The 16,983-nt window shown below is 45.9% G+C and overlaps 2 protein-coding genes across 3 annotated transcripts; one reads left to right on the plus strand and one right to left on the minus strand.

The window, feature by feature from the left end:
• Window positions 1-1,078: 1,078 nt before the first annotated feature.
• On the minus strand, window positions 1,079-8,596 carry LOC119188251 (perilipin-2). Its single transcript, XM_037436196.2, has 6 exons — window positions 8,445-8,596; window positions 7,693-8,114; window positions 6,746-6,883; window positions 4,611-4,943; window positions 3,165-3,440; window positions 1,079-1,358 (listed from the first exon to the last, which is right to left on the minus strand). Exons 2-6 carry the CDS (start codon window positions 8,077-8,079, stop codon window positions 1,233-1,235), a joined length of 1,260 nt encoding a protein of 419 aa, XP_037292093.2. The 5' UTR covers window positions 8,080-8,114; window positions 8,445-8,596; the 3' UTR covers window positions 1,079-1,232.
• Window positions 8,597-8,640: 44 nt separating this feature from the next.
• LOC119165224 (uncharacterized) lies at window positions 8,641-15,854 on the plus strand. Of its 2 annotated transcripts, XM_075895657.1 has the most exons (6): window positions 8,641-8,981; window positions 9,121-9,231; window positions 9,744-9,801; window positions 9,884-9,972; window positions 13,655-13,910; window positions 15,492-15,854. In XM_075895657.1, the coding sequence occupies exons 1-6, from the start codon at window positions 8,929-8,931 to the stop codon at window positions 15,636-15,638; spliced, it is 714 nt and encodes a 237-aa protein (XP_075751772.1). In that variant the 5' UTR covers window positions 8,641-8,928; the 3' UTR covers window positions 15,639-15,854. The 2 variants fall into 2 exon arrangements, with proteins under 2 accessions (XP_075751772.1, XP_075751769.1); XM_075895654.1 differs by lacking the exons at window positions 8,641-8,981; window positions 9,121-9,231; window positions 9,744-9,801; window positions 9,884-9,972 and adding an exon at window positions 10,606-11,234.
• Window positions 15,855-16,983: the final 1,129 nt, after the last annotated feature.

Here is a 16,983-nt window from a genome sequence, read left to right on the forward strand (position 1 = left end):
CGAAAAGAAATAAGGCCAACACCTTGTCGGCACATCGTCATTTGTTTCGGGTGTCGTGTTGTGCCTGCACCGCTGAACTCGCGCTGCACAATTTCTGAACTTCGCGTGCACAGCCATGAACCGGTTCCGACCGGTGCAGGTGACTCGAATGAACCTAAAAAAAAGGGGGGGTGTAGTGCACCATAACTGTCTCTCATGTGAGGACACCTCAACCGATACATTCACGGGAGGGGGGGGGGGGGTGGAAACGGAGAATAAAGGGACAGTAAGATTGAAGAAAAAAATGTGAGCTAAAGAAGAAGGAAGTTCGCAGGAAGCGACCGACGTTGTTTGGCGGGGGGGGGGGGGGGGGGCAGTTCGGTGACCTTCGCTCGCTGTGTGCTTATGAGCTACGATGTCTCTACACTGGAACTACTCGTGAAGAACCCCGCTGTGGCGCACAGATAAGACGGGGGACGTGCCGCGCACAGCTAGAACGAAAAGCAATAGGCATGTGGCAACGGGCGAAGAAGGGGCGGGAGCGAGCCGAGGTGGTTAAGGGGGATCGGCAAAGTCATAAGAAACGGGAGAGATCCAAAGGGTGAGGAGGCGCCTGGTGTCGGTTAGCGGGACTGCAGTGTATGAATGCAGGGGGGTGCGTTTATTACGCTGGGGAAAACATCCAAATTTTGATCACTGAAGTTGGAAGTGCGTTTATTATGCGAGTGCGTTCCTTACGCGAGGAAATGCGGTATGCTCTGAACATGACGTCCAGTTGCCAAATGTTGGTTCTAATTTGCAATCGTGTTCCTGTGGATGTATATGTATTCCAAGATGTCCAGGCTTTTGAAGTGAAATTTCTCTCGTTCAACAAAACATGTCTGCTACGTTACTGCGTCTTCAGGAAATTGTCTAGGAATATACTGTACACGCATTATACAGCACGCTTCCAAGAAGAACACCCCGTGTGAACAGGAAAGTCGGATTGTATGCCCCCCCCCCCCCCCCTTAAGGGGGGCGTACAATCCAACATAGCTGTTTATGCAGTGTATACTTTTTTTTTTAAAGCAATTTAAGGAGCAACTACAATAGACAAGTGTGCCAAGCAAACAGCTTTATTTAAGTAACAGTATACATATGGAATGTGTCTGCAACCTCACTGACAAAACTTGGTTCGGTTTATAAATGCCAGTGGTGCACCCTCACACAAAAGCTTTGTTCGATACTTATATGAATGCAGGCAAAAAAAAGGGCTACAGAGATTCATCTGCAGAGGATTCTTCCTCGGACGATGACTCGACCGTTTGCGTGGAGTCTGAGCCAAAAGAAGTCATCTCAGTGGGGGTCTGCAACAGGCGCTCCATACCCGGAAGTGTAGTCTAAACAGGCAAAGGGAAAGGCAAAGAGATGTTGATTAGAGCAGCATTTGTGCAAGCAGTCACTACACCTCTGCAAAGTGTCGAAGAAGATGCAATGTCAATTGTTTCTGTTTACACTTATAAGGAAAAATTAACAGCACAGAAAATCTACCACAGAAAAAAAAAATGCAGTCCACGTTTTGCCCGTAGAGTTTATTCTTGACCCTGGTATGCAATATCCATGCTGCTATGCGTTAAAGGCATATCCCGCGGATTTTCGAGCATGTTTGTCCGCGCAACTGTGCACTCGCTGACTACATGCAAACACTTGCTTTGCCTAAGCTTGCGGGTTCTCAATGGAATCTAGAAGGTTTTCAGCAAAAAATAAAACAAAATACAGCGACGTGAACAGAAGGGAAGTTGACCACATCACATTGCTGGTGGGCTACTTTTCATATGTAGGCTTGTGCAAATAGCCAAATTTAAATTCAAAGTAAAGGCAAAGCAAACAGCGATTTTTTCGAAGTGTTTCAAATTGAATTCAAATAGCACATACAATATATTATACAGAAAATGCAGAAATTTGTCATGGCTTAATTTGCACAATATTTTTTTCTTAATTTAAATAAGGTATGTTCAAATGTTATTCTTTTTGGTTCAAAGGAAGTAGAAGCAACTTAATACATAGTTCTATATTGACGTCACTGTGGCAGACGTTTTGGGGTACCAGATAGTCTAGATGCTGCGTGAACTTTTAATCAAATCCGTGGAGCAAGAAACTGGCATCAAATTAGTGCTGGTGCCCCCTGGCGTTACTATGTGTTCCCACGGTTGGCAGACTGAAGAAAGCAGGGAGAGCACAAAAGAACACTGGGACAGAATAAATGTGTGGCCTCCCCTGCACTGCCATTCTTATGGGATAAGAAGTCGCTGTGGATGCCATGCTGAGATACCCAGCGCAGAGAACCTGTCAGTGACGGCACGTGAAAACTATGTATTGTAGCAGGATTTCACTTTTGGTAGAATGCAAGCTATAACCTATGAAGCCAAGTTTTAAAGTTTTCTATACTCAAGGCATAAAAGCTGGCATAAAGAGATTTCAAATTTTAAAAATCATGAATTGATGCAAGGGGATAATATGGTCATTTAACCTTGAAGTGGGGCTTCACGGCAATGATTTCCCTGGATAGGTTGTATTCATGGCACAGCATGCCTCCACTACAGTGAAACCACCTACAGGGGGTTACATGCTGACTAATGTGCACCTATTTGTTCATTTCGAACACTTCAAAATTTCCAATATAATGGGACCACATTCGAATACTTGAAGTGCTCGAATATTTGCGCAAGCCTACGCATATGCACAACAGCCGAACCTTTTATAAAAAACACTGATGCAGCACAATTTGGTGTAAGAGACACCAGTGTGTGAACTTGAAAATAGGGGTTCATCAGAAAACGAGAACCTGGTGCTTTACTTGTAGAAAACAAGAACTGCTCCCCAGTGGAAAAGGCCGAGCTGCAAATAAAACAGAGCGACACTGGCTCACTAGCTTGCACCAGCTGCAATACAACATGTTCAGCCAACGAACAGAAAGAAGTTTAGCGTCGCCATCACCGTCATTTCACTAGCCACTGCACCATGCCTGTGGCGCAGCTCATGCTAGGACTAGAGCCAGAAAGAACGAGCCCACAATCTTGACGGACTAGACGCCTGCAGCCGCACCGCTTCAGCAGTTCGGCAGTGGCGAAATCGACACGGCTACGTCGGCGGCCTTCGTGTCAATCACGTTCCTCGTTACACAACCTTAAATCAAGAAGCCTCACCAGCCACTCCAGTGCCTGGTGTGTAAACAGGCGGACAGAATACTCAAGCCGGATGGACTGCAGGTGAAGGTTGTTGAGTGTGACTGTAGTGAGCTCGCTGATGTTGGCAACGCCCGTCAACGTCTGCAGCATGTCGGATATAGAGTTGAGCAGCCGACTGTAGGACTCCTGCAACTGGGAGGACATGCCTCGAACCAGGACTGCAGGCTGCTCCAGTGCACAACTAGCCGTACTCAATGCAGTTCGAGCAAAATTGAGCACAGTGGCCTGTATATTCTGCATTTAGACAAAGCATATTTAGAGGCAGTAAACAGATCTTTCAGTGCTGCCTATGCAAGATAATTGCATTGAAAGGGCAACCTCAGGTAACATTGTCAAGCCAGAGAAATGGTAAGCTGTTCAAATTGTTACCTTCCTAACAGTTCTGAGAAAGCAATTTTGAACCATGTGGACAATACCACATGCACTGCAATTTGCTATCACACTTCTAATTGGTGAATTTCACATAGGCTACTACTCCAGATGTAAAAAAGAGTTGGTTTCATTGCATTTCAACATTACCATGTTCTGGACAGATATGTGTAGCACTGTGCACTGTCAGCTTAGCCTGTGTGTAGCCCTGTATTGCAATGTGAAGCACGCATGGCTCATAAAACATGCTAAAGATAAATATTACCGTTTGCATATTGCTAGCCTTCTGAACCATGCCTGCGTGTGCCGGACGAAGAGAAAGATGATCTCTCTCTGCTCGGGCTCCAAGTTTAACTGTTCAGCGTTGCTTCGGTTAATGTAGCTATATAGCTTAAATAGTCTAAAAACTACAGTCTACCGACTCGTCAATTGCTTAACTGACTTGATGGAGGTGAATATTCCCCATCCTCACCACAAAGCTTCACCGCGACATCCAGTAACCGACCATGGCTACCACTGACAACAGCTCCTTTGTCTACAGCTGTGGTGCCAACCACAATGTACCTAAGGGTGTTCCGCACCTGTAATCCCGGTACATTTTCCACCCAAGCTGGCTTCGACATCAACTACTGGGTCAGCATGTACAAGGGTATTAGCCAAAGTTGCCAGTGGGACCCTACCATGATCATCATCTACTTGGGAGGCACGCTGTGTGTCTGGTTTGACATTCACAAAACTGAGCTGACATTTCCAAGGTGCGACTACGCGACATCTTTGGGCACCTGTCCAGTTGCCAAATGGCAGCACGAAATGTACCGAGGGCTAGTTTGTGAGCCACAGCATTTGACGAAGCAGCGCACGAAGGACACAATTGCACACTTATTAAAATTATGCAAACAAGCACTGGACTTCAATGAAGTTACAGTCCAGCGCTTGTACCAGAGCCATTTTTATGCGCGAGTGATTGTGTCCTTTATGCGTCGCTCCATCAAATATGGCACTAAACCAGTTTCGTTCCATTTGTGCCACACCCACCTTCAGCTGAGCTTCATCAGTGGGATCGCTCAGTAGTCCCTGGAGCCAGGAAGACTGGAGGCTCATGCGAGCCAGGACCTCCTGGAAGGACTGGTTGGTGCCAGCAGCCAGATTCTGCTTCATGCTCTGGATCACCTGCAGAGCCATCTGAAAACGGGCAATGGAGTCGCCTGCATAGCGCTGCAGCACCCTCAGCTGCAGGGCGGCGTGACGCGAGGCGCACGTCGATGCCTTGCGGGAGATGCTGTCCAGCCTAGCGAGCAGAGCCACCTCTTCCGGAGGCACAGCCTCGTTGCCATCTTTCTTCATGTCAATTCCAAGGGACGCTATGTGCTGAAAAGAAGATAGGGCAGTTCTTATTGCAGTCCTTGACTCGTGTTACTGTGGGCCAAGATCGCCCCATGAACTTGGCCCAAGGAATTTAATGAGACAACTCTTTCAGATGTAGGGAGGAAAGTAAACTTAAGGGCTCATTTTTTTTTGTTAGACAAAATATTGATTTGATTTGATTTGTGGGGTTTAACGTCTCAAAACCACCATATGATTATGAGAGACGCCGTAGTGGAGGGCTCCGGAAATTTTGACCACCTGGGGTTCTTTAACGTGCACCCAAATCTGAGCACACGGGCCTCGACATTTCCGCCTCCATCGGAAATGCAGCCGCCGCAGCCGGGATATGAACCCGCGAAGACAAAATATTAAAGAGAACAAACAGAAAATAATGCGAAGGAATGTATATAAGTGATATTAGAAGTAATGCAATGTCAATGTGAAGAAAGATAGGCAGACAAAAAGATAACTAAATACAGCAGCAGTATTCAGCAGTGGTTCGAATGATACCTATAGTATTTGAGTTGTTCGGGATGCATCGGAAATGTAGCTCAAATATTGTACAGAAGAGCAATTTACAATGCACATTTTGACGAACAGTTTAAACCATAAGAGGCACACAAATATGGGTGAAGGCAAGAATGATAAAAGGGGATCAGCTTGGCTGTTTCGACAGTGTTTGCAAAAAGGAGCTGGCCACATGTTTTCATAGGATGCTCGAGCAAAGAATATTCGAAGTATTAACCATCTCGCAGATTCCTGTCCATTGTGAACATTACACTTCTTATAGAGTTTGCAACGTAGCAAAAACAAACAATAATGAGATGCCAATTTTTTGAAGGATACGCGTGGATAGACCTTAAGTCCGGAAAGGCATCACCAAGATGACCAAAGCGTGGCGGCTAATCACCTACGTGAGTAAAGAAACAACCCCGATTGTACACTCCGCTATGTTCTACAAAGTTGGAGTCGCGGGCTGGCAACCTCGTGACGTCTGTCTATAGAGTACGCCCAAAATTGGTGCAATCTTGTGTGCAACCGCTTTTTAGAAGAAAAAGCCATGAACTTCCAAAGTTCGGTCCCACTATAACTTTTCAGTGAAAAATACTTCAACATTTGAAAATTAGCATCTAAGTGATTAAAAAACTTGTCTCAAGCTATTCAACAAGGGACAGCTAGGACTGAAATTCTTCAAAAGCCAGTTTAAACAATAACTTCATCCAGAGCACAGATTAATACAAACATCATTGAGCAAAATAAAAGCTGCTTGCAGCCATTTGCTTAAATCATATCTTCTACATTTCCATATTCATTAACAACAGCCATTTTAAATAACGAAGTTGAACTGCAAAAAGTAACACCATAGGATACATAACTTACATCATAATGTGGTCCTCTAGGTAACAAAAGTTAACAAAATTAAATTATGTAAGCGATTTGTAGAGGTACATAAGTGAATGCTACTAAGTATGCAATATGCTAGTGTGCCTATTAATGGGAAAAATTACGATATAATGAGCACCTAGCCATTAAAGAAATATCTACAACTGCTGTAGATCCAGCAAGGAGGGAAGCAACAGATTTAACATAGGCATCCACGCAGGAGGCTCATAACGATTGAGTGGTTTTTAATTGCTAAATATTTACATCTGATGACAGGTTTTTTTACCCTATAAAGCAAATGAGCAACTCTGGCAGAACACAACAAATATGTTTCCCTTTTTTTTTTAATTTTAAATATCCCCTAGGTAGGCCAGTAAGCACAACCAGTGGCTTTGCTATAGAAATTAAAATAGCTGGCATACCTGGTCCAATGTAGCTTCAGTAGCAGCAAGAGCTTGCTTGGCATAAACCAAGATTTGACTCTGGCACTGCGAGATAGTCTCCGCAGGATGCACCACCCTATGAACGGTTCCAGCAGACACACTCCTGATGTCGTTGATCTGAAAATCGCAGAGTCCTTCAATTCAACAGTGCGTCAAGTGGAGATAAGCAAGTCATTTCATCATCCTGCTGCAGCCCTGCACTGTCGGATTAGAAAGCGGATGTGCCGAGCAGATATAAATGGCACTTCCTCAACAATGGCGCGATATAACGTCTAATTTAGCTTCACCATAAACAAGCTGCGCACTGCTCACCACAAAGAATTACACAATATCACACACTGTTCAAACGCCAGTTCCATTTCACTTTACCACCATGCCTTGCAACAATACATAGAAATATATGCTTAACCAATGAAAAGCTCCCACTGCCCATAGCGTGAGGCTAAATAATATGCAATATTGTGGCTTATGAAACCTTGGATGGCTATTTCGGCAATTTCACATGTGCACTCAAAGAAGGCTATAGTCTATAGCCCGCTTACTTCGAAATTCAAAATTTTGGCGAAGCTCGAGTCACAGTGGAGAGAGCTTGCACCACTTCACAGCAAAATTGAATGAAGCTTTGGGATTGCTATCCCAAAGCTACAGCTTAAATATAAGGAAATACTGCGATATTAACACACGGTAAAGTGGTTGTTAACGTAAACGCCGTCTAAATCGAAAGACCATTCGTTCCCTACAGCTGACACGCAGACACTGCTTTACAAGTGTCCGTGAATGACAAGGAAATAACCAGAGCGTTAAATGATCCGCCGATTGCGCACCTCGAGCGCGTGACGGAGAAACCCGATAGGCACGAATACCGATGCACGGGCAAGCAAGGTGACCCCCCCCCCCCCCCCCCCCCTTGACGACAAGACAGCTACCTTATTGATGCCGTAATCCTTCACGTCGCCGTACTTCTTGCGCCCGTACTCGACGGCATCGGTCATTATCTGGTCGTGCGGCTTCTTTTTGACGTCGGGGTAGACTTCCTCCAGCTTGTCGAGTCCCTTGCAGGCCAAGCCGTCGACAATGCTGATCGGCGTGGCCAACTTGTCCACGACTGGCTTGCTAGAGGCGAATGCCATTGCCGCCGATCTCTCGGCGGTGCCAATCGCGAACGCCAGCAGGCCCGGGTTCGCCTTGGCGCGGGCGTACGACTGAGCCGCCGTTTCCCACAGACTCGTGACGGCAGGCAGTTCGCTCAGCCGATTTACAAAGTTGGACTGCACGCCTTGAAGGGGCGGTGCCTTGGCGATGGGCTCCGGCATGTTTTGTTTTCCTGGTGCGCGAACGACGAGGAAAGCTGCAACACAAATAATGTCGTTATGTGAAGTCAGCTGAAACGATCAGATCGCGCCACTTGTCAAAATAAGAAATGCTACTCGTCATCACGCTTGTCTGTGCAAGTTGAGAACAGTGAGGCAAACAGGAGAAATATCAAAACAAGTTGCTTGCAACTGAGAGGTTCAACAACGCTGCATACGACAAATGATGATGAAATCTGCGGGAAATACAGCTGAAACGGTCAGATCGCGCCGCTTGTCAAGACAAGCAATGCGCAGACAAACGTGATGAGTAGCAAGTTGAGAACAGTAGTGAGGCAAACAGGAGAAATACCAAACAAGTTGCTTACAACAGAGAGGTTCACCAACGCTGCGTACGACAAAATGATGATGAAATCTGCGGAAAATACAGCTGTGCTGACGCTTATATAGCACACGTCTCAACGGAACTGTCGTAGATACGCGCGAACTTCCGGAATAAAAACCGAAACCAACTTGTTGCTAGCGCGCTCTCGCCTAACAACCATGTACCGCAAAACAGCATAACTGTTGCGACTTATGTGCGAGGCAGAAAAAAAAAAGATTTTGCCCTGTTTTCAATTTTGACGCTTAGAAACACCTGTGCGTGGGCGTTTTGATTTTCATAACTTATGAGGCACTGTTTATTGTTTGTTTTTGTACGACTTGAAATATTCGTCTGCACCGAATTCGCGTACCAGATGCCAGACGTGTCTCGGCGTTTTGTCAGAGTTGGCTGTGCGCTCTTACAAAGCAATATTTCAAGTTCTTGCGAGTTACTCAGCTTCTTTAGCGTGATAATCGAACGAGGAGCATATGGAGGAAGATATAAACATGCAAGACTACGTTCTCTCTTCCACGCATGTCAGGTAATTAACCGAGAACGCCTCATATTCCATAACATGCTGAATGCGCCGGTTCTCGTCCAGTAGAAACACCCAAAGCTACAAAATATTAGTATCCTGACGAGCATCCTGACAGTACTTCTTTCTTTTTTTATTGTCAAAGGGCTTCGGACGTTATTCGGAGGGGTCAGTACGACGCTTCTGTGGAGTCCGAAGCAATGGATAGTGCAGACCCCGATGAAGTTCAGTCGGTTCCAGCGTCAAACAGCGCCAGGTAATCAAGTCGCATGACTCGCACATCATCTAAAACGTACCACTCTTGCTAATTCATAAAACGTAGCCCGAAAATAAGCACAATTGTCAAGCAGCTTAATTTTACGTTGTTTGACCTTAACTTGGCGCGTATAACGGTCTACGAGATATCAGTTTTGAAATTAGGTACCCATACCTTGTGTTCCTTGGAGACGCTACCAAAGAATAAATTTACGCTCGATCAATGGCTCAACGCACATATGCATGGACAACAACCAAAATTGAGGTATGCGCGAAGCTGAGTACCCGTTCCTACAAATCTGATATGTCAGAGATTGCAGCAGACGATTGTCATGATTACTTTATCCGAATGTTAGCTTACGGCCGGATGAACAAATATATAATAAACGGCTGTTATTGCATTCGCTCCCTTTGAAACGCAGTTGTCCATGCTTCCGGAAATTAAACGATAGCAGTGCGTTGCTCGCTCGATGTTCCTCTTCTCTTCGACTGATACGTTATTTATTTTTTCAGAATACGCAGTCAGATCTCGAATGAAATCGACGAATCACTTCGCAACGTCATGCGGAAGGTAGCAAAATGTTTATCGCCATCTAATCCACCCGTTTGTATCACAACACGTTGCCGTGCTGATTCATGTTTACGTGACTCAGGTGGACGATGACATCCGACAGTGCGTGAGTCGAGGGCAGCCGCTGATAAGCATCTTTGGTTCGCCCCCCGGACGCGCCAGGAGGCACAGGTTAGTTGACAAACGTCCTTCAACAGCGCCGATTGTTATAGTTGTCACTGCTATCTATATGCAGCAGGCATGCATGCATACTACATGCCCGTAGAACAGATGCACCTGCACGTTAGAGACGCACTTCCGAGGGCCTCCGATAGCGTGTGCGTCACCTATAAGTGACAAAGTATCCTTTTTTTACTCTATTTGTGATTTACGCCTCCTGGTGGTAATTGCCACGAGTTATTACACAGCAGGATGGCTGAAACATTTTGGTCCCCATCAAACAATAGTGTAGCCAGTTTTTTTTTTTTTTTTTTTGAAAGGGGGGGGGGGGCATTTTATCGCTGGGTAGGCCAGTGACATCAGCAGTGATGTGAATCGTTGGAAAATCTATCGTGATAATTGCCATGAGTTATGACACAACAGGATGGCTGAAACATTTTGGTCCCCATCAAACAGTAGCGTAGCCATTATTTTCTGGGGGGGGGGGGGGGGGGCATTTCATCGCTGGGTAGGCCAGTGACATCAGAAGCGATGGGAATCGTTGGACAATCTATCTATCGGACAGAGCGAACGGAAAGAGCACAAGTTATCAGGTGGTTTTATTCATTTATCGTCAACAAAAAAGCTGGGCATAAAATTACCTTCTGCGGTATACAGAGCGACTGACGTGCCATTTACGCAGTTGTTGCCCAATTAATATAAAAAGCTTCTAACATCTCGCGCACTACTCTCTCTCTCTCTGAATTTGCCTATAATTTTTACCCTTGCGAATGTGGGCTCGCACCCCATGCATGAGCTGGCAAGTTCGCCCATGGCCGCCCCTTCCCTCTTTGTAATGGACGCGGCATGCTCCTCCACTCTTTCATTGACGCAGCGCCCTCCCACGTATACGAACGACCGCACGTGAGCAGGATTTTGTACACAACTCCTGTGGTACATTTCAAGAAACTTTCGGGGGGATTTTTTTTCCGCAGCCGCTTCACCATTGTCCGTACCTACAGAACCTTGGGCGTAAGCCGGCAAAGATATTTTAACGTCGAGAAAACCACTCGGACGCCATGCCTGCCTGCCACTTTCTTCAAGTTATGCTCGTGGACTCGCTCGCTGGATTTAGTGCCGACCGGTTGTGCGCTCGCGACCTTCGGCGTCATCGTAGCTCTGGCCGACTGGGCTGGCCCTACGTCACCTCCTGTCGCCGACGGTCTTCGACGACAGTGCAGCTCTGACCTACTGGACCTGCTCTACACCATCTACAGACGCCGACAACATCTCTCGCAAGTGTACCCCGTCCTCGGACTCCAGTGACCGTGCTTCCATCTTTCCTGTCTCTCCTATCCCCTCAGTTTGTTGTTGCTTCTTCTTCCTCTTTTCTATACCTTTACTTCTACTCTTTTATCCCTTCTCACCCCCATCCCTTGTGAGCTCTGTGGCGGTGTCGCTCCTGAAGCAGACAATAACGGGGCTCACTTTTCTCTTCCTTTCTCTATCTTAAGAACCACTCGCAAGTTATGCTCGTCGTGTGACATTCTTCCTTCGCGGTCGCGCGTTGCTACCGAGATGTTCTTTCTTTTCTAACCTTTTTAGAAGTTTTCCAATCGCAAAGCGTGATGATTGCGGGCGGGAAGCCTGCTGAAAGCAGCCTATTGATTTGGTTCTGGAAGCATATCATGCATTGCGTTCGAGCATGACTTGTAGGAGCCGATTCCAGGGACGAGCTTGCAATTGCCCTTTTCACTATCTTTGAATGCGCACTCAAAAGGCAGGAGCTCTTTCTGCGCTTCTGGAGCACATTTCCGGCTGATGTGATGCGAACTAAAATTCAAGTTAATATCTAAGAACTGCAGTGAGCCTTTGGTCGGGGTTTCATGCGTAAAAACTAAGCCTTTGCCGCATTTTCTAAATCTCATCAAAGTTCTACTCACTTAATCACTGTGGGTCATAGTTATAGTTGTTTGGAGGTAACAATTAAAATGTCGTCTACATATCGGAAGTCCTTTACAACAGTTCAGCAAGCTCGCGACTCAGGGAGTGGTTCACGGCGGCTAAAAATATATTATAGGACCGGGCAACACATGATCCAACCCATATGCCCTGCCGCTGAATGCAGAAGAGGATCGAGATAAATGTGGCTTGTAAATAAAACTATAAAAGAAACACGAAACTCTTGAATGTCACTCTGGTGGAACATTGAAACCTTATCTAGCCATTTTACTGAATACACTCCCTGAGTGACCACTACGAACAATTCATCATGAGGCACTAAATGAAACAAGGCCTCTATATCCGCAGAAAAGGCATAGTCTAGCTTCTAAACTGGCTAAGGAGGGAAATGTGCTCGAGGTTCGCAATGGGTGTCGAGTGCTCGGTGGCAGCGCGGAGGAAGAGCCGTAGTCCGGTGAAGAGACGCTTCATTGCAGCACTCAGGCGCCCGCCCGGGTCCAAGCCCGAACTTCCGCTCTCTCATTTTACATTCAAACACCCTCTTTTGAACCCCCGGCCAAACAGAAGGTGTACAAACAAACAAATCCCACTTTGGGGGCTGATATAACCACCACCAATCGAATGAACACATTCATGATGGACACGGCATTGGAAACAAGCACGTCATAATATACAACACGCGAGGGTATAGGTTTTTCAGCGTGTAACAATCTCTCCCATGTCAGCCCGTGTATCGGCTGACGGTAGCTGTTCTCAGGCATTGCGCTGTGCTCCGGGCTGCAGGTGCCTTTTTCCTCTTCTAACCATTACCAGGCTCGAGCTCCGTCAGCTCTCACTAAACGTCTATTCGTAGAAGCCGCGTAACCCCCCCCGCCCCCCCCCCCCCCCAGAAAAAAAAAAAACGTATCGCGGGGCGGACAAGCTCGCCCGCATGCCACAACTGTGTTTGGGTCTGTCAGTGGTCTCGTCCGTGCGGCATTCCCAAACGGCACACGTGCATGCCAAACAATGAACTTACCACGCTTGACCCGGTTCTTGCAAGATGCGCTTCCGAGTAAGCTTTACCCTTTTCTGGTTTCAAACTATAGGGGCGACTTTGACTGCTCTGCTCGTGACCCGGGTGAACGACGGAGTCTCCTTTGTTCCCATGCGATGGTCTTTTGCGTTTCCCTTCGCGGAACCGATCGGCCTACCTCGCTCCGCGCTCTGCAGCAGCCGCACAACCTGCTCCACATAACAACACGCACGCCACTCTGCATACATTTTACTAACTGCCTACATGAGCACTGGAAAGTCCCCAGAGTTATATTGTGGCAGAAGAGTCTTCAACATGTAGCGCACTCAAATGTTTTTTGCAGATATCGGCTGATAAAGGACTGCCAGCATTTCTTAAACGTTCCTATCGCGACCGACTGCGCGTACACTTTTGATGACCTCTAAACTTCACACCCCGCAGGGTGCAATTCGCTTACATATCACTCTAAGAAAAAATGGAGTAATGACAGCTTGCACCCTTGAGATAGTGCTTCTGGTATTCTCGTTCAGCACGTGCACATGTCGAATCATGGCGCTACATGACGTGCTGGCTGTTTTCAATGACGACTCGGCTTTCCTTGGTCGAAGAGGCTTACACCAAGCACTCCTTGGTTGACATCAGAGAAACGCAGCATATGCCTCAGAATAAGTGCACTACTTCTTTCGTTGCCTAGGCCACGCTGATGCTCTAGTGCAACCATACGTATCGCGCTCGCAGGTTGCCCTTCGAGCACACGACGGCGTCGTCCAACGTGGGCCGCGTCCAGCAGCGGCAGCTTCCTCGCGGCTGCTCTTCGCGTGGCCCGCCATCGCCGGGCAGCCTGCGCTGGCTGGACACGCCGCACGCAGTCAGCGTCTCCAGGGGCATGAGCGGCACCCAGCAGCTGATGCTCTTCGACCACGACGCCCGCGTGCGCCAGGCGTACCGACGGGCCCAATGGATGAACCAGGCGCAGCGATTCCGCATCGCGCTGGTACCGCAACTGTTGGCTCTTTTCATTTACGAACAACTGCTTGTGTGTCTTTTCGTGCTATGAGCATACTCCACACTCGATACCTTTCAGATGGACGATACATATTGTTGATGATTGATTGATTGATATGTGGGGTTTAACGTCCCAAAACCACCATATGATTATGAGAGACGCCGTAGTGGAGGGCTCCGGAAATTTCGACCACCTGGGGTTCTTTAACGTGCACCCAAATCTGAGCTCACGGGCCTACAACATTTCCGCCTCCATCGGAAATGCAGCCGCCGCAGCCGGGATTTGAACCCGCGACCTGCGGGTCAGCAGCCGAGTACCATAGCCACTAGACCACCGCGGCGGGGCGATACATATCGTATCGCCCCTCCTTGCACTTTCCTCGCTCTTGCGCTGTCCTTCGTACCCTCCGCTACTCTCCTGTTCCTAGTAATAAACTTGGCGCAAATAGGCCGAAACACCCTGTGTGCCAAACGGCACCCCGGTGAATAGTGTCACGTGGTCGTGACGTGGACGAATCGAGCACACTGCTAGTCGAATAATAAGTTGTTTATTTGGGCAAACCTGTGCCCAGTAAACGGAAAGTCGGACTACACAGTAGCAGTCTTGGACTGATACAAAGAGAAGTTTATTAACTTCAAACTCAAAAAAAAAACTCTTTACATCATTTTATACATACAGTGCTCGTTTAGACACCCCTCTTGTACACTATGGGTATGGGGCATACAAGCTCCATTATCCATAGAGGAAACTAGTGGCACATACACAGTTATCTATGTATATAGATATATACATGTTTGTTCTAAACTACGCATACATTCGTAAAAAAAAGAACCACAAATATGATAGCGGCGAACGGAGCGTCGGCCGTCGATCAACAACTGATAAGCGGCGAAGTGCGTCGGCATTTATATTCTTGCCGTCGAATGTTCTAGCGTTATCGTTGGCGGTGACGTAGGTTCTAGAATAATCTGTACAGCTCGCGGAGTGGGCGTGATCTTATCGAAATGATCTACTACAGTCCTGAAGCTTCTCGAAAACTGCAGGCGCGGTTTGCGCTGAGAATCGTCTAATGTGTTGGGGCGATAACAAAACTTGAGAAATGGAACGTGGCAATATGGCTGGGATTCCAGTATGGTAGCAATACAAAACCATGTAGTTGAAACCGCATCTATGGTTCTCGAGGCCAAATGAGCTCATTCATTTCTTTCCCCTCGTTTGCTTGCACGAATGAAGGGGAAAACCAAAATTATAACTCAACCGTAAAACGTAGCCGTGATTTATTATTTTTATTTATATAAAAAAGAGCATCCGCTCATTGGATGGCTGTTGTGGGAAGCAACTATTTCCACAGCATCCGTGAAATTTATCCTTCAAGTTTTATAATTGTTTTGCATTATATATATTTGACGCACATTTTATTCCGCTAAATATTACTAGAATATTGATGCAAATTCTTTCTTTCGGCACTTTTCTGGCTTCGATTATGACCGCATTGTATATCACTGTAGCGACCTGAAAGTTCACCCGTTGACTCGCGGTTGTACAGGCCTTCACCAAATGTTCTTTCAGGACATGAGCGATCCCAAGGTGCAACAGACTATGCAGCTGGCAGAGCAACCATTCGACTTCCAGGTGGGCGGCAGAGCACCGCCGGTTCAGATCGCCGGCATCGACCCCGATGAGGAAGACGACGAGCTGCAGGAAATTTCCTCATAAGCTGTTATGAGCGGTCGCTTATTGCCTCCTATAGGCTTATATATATATGCGCTTCTAGACGCACATGCCGAAGATTGGCTCAGCGTTTTTCTACGACAGTCATACAGATACAGTTTGCTGTTCTCGTGTTGTTATCCTCCTCCTGTACAAGTTAGTTTTTTTCTTCTTCTTTTTAGTTGTTCTCGAAGTCAATAAAATATCTGTGGACAACCAAAAGCACTCGGATTCTGTGCAGTCTTTCTGCATTTGCATTCACATACAACTGAAAAGAGTAGTGGCACACACACACACACACACACACACACACACACACACACACACACACACACACACACACACACACACACACACATACACACGCACACGCACACGCACACGCACACACACACACACACACACACACACACACACACACACACACACACACACACACACACACACACATACACACGCACACGCACATACACACGCACACGCACACACACACACACACATACATACACCTTGTATGTATATATATATATATATATATATATATATATATATATATATATATATATATATATATATATATATATATGTATATATATATATATATATATACAAGGGAAAGAAGTGTATATGTTTGACACAATATTAATGAGATCTAAAAGACAATAATGCCAAGGAAAGTATAGGGGAAGTTATGTAAATGTCTAGAAAGAAAAGTGGGTGAAAAGATAACTTGCCGTGGGCAGAAACCGAACCTGCGACCTTCGAATAACGCATTTGATGCTCAACCCCGGCGGCTACCCCCCACCCACTTTATTGGGTATATATGTGAATTTAAACGTGGGAGCGTCATATATATATATATATATATATATATATATATATATATATATATATATATATATATATATATATATATATATATATATATATATATATATATATATATATATATATATATATATATATATATATATATATATATATATATATATATATATATATATATATATATATATATATATATATATATAATGTGTGTGTGTATTGGGGGAGCGAGTTAAACCATACTACAATAAAATGTACCCTCGTGCTTGCGTTTGTATTTATGTGGCTACATATACACATGCAAAGTTGAAAATTTTCGGGGAGGCAGGAGAGGGGGAAAGTGTTGAACCTAAAGCCCCTATACCTTCGGGGCTTTAGGTAAGTATAGGGGCTTTAGTTGAACCTTCCCAGCTACGGCATAAAAATTCAACCCTCCACCCTCCCGCCCCAGTAGACACATTTCATTGTAATTGCCTGTATACTGCCACAATAAATTTATTTTTTTATACCACACATTTATATTCGT

The sequence above is a fragment of the Rhipicephalus microplus genome, chromosome 1 (genome assembly GCF_043290135.1).
Source record: "Rhipicephalus microplus isolate Deutch F79 chromosome 1, USDA_Rmic, whole genome shotgun sequence".
Lineage (NCBI taxonomy): Eukaryota > Metazoa > Arthropoda > Arachnida > Ixodida > Ixodidae > Rhipicephalus > Rhipicephalus microplus.

Coding starts and splice junctions, on each gene's coding strand:
- LOC119188251 (XM_037436196.2), bottom strand. CDS start 8,079: ATGCCGGAGCCCATCGCCAAGGCACCGCCCCTTCAAGGCGTGCAGTCC. Junction 4,944..6,745: donor CTGAAGCTACATTGGACCAG/GTATGCCAGCTA, acceptor TCTTCTTTTCAG/CACATAGCGTCCCTTGGAAT. Junction 1,359..3,164: donor ACCAGGCACTGGAGTGGCTG/GTGAGGCTTCTT, acceptor TTGCCTGTTTAG/ACTACACTTCCGGGTATGGA.
- LOC119165224 (XM_075895654.1), top strand. CDS start 10,807: ATGCTCCTCCACTCTTTCATTGACGCAGCGCCCTCCCACGTATACGAA. Junction 11,235..13,654: donor AGACGCCGACAACATCTCTC/GCAAGTGTACCC, acceptor TCGCGCTCGCAG/GTTGCCCTTCGAGCACACGA. Junction 13,911..15,491: donor AGCGATTCCGCATCGCGCTG/GTACCGCAACTG, acceptor ATGTTCTTTCAG/GACATGAGCGATCCCAAGGT.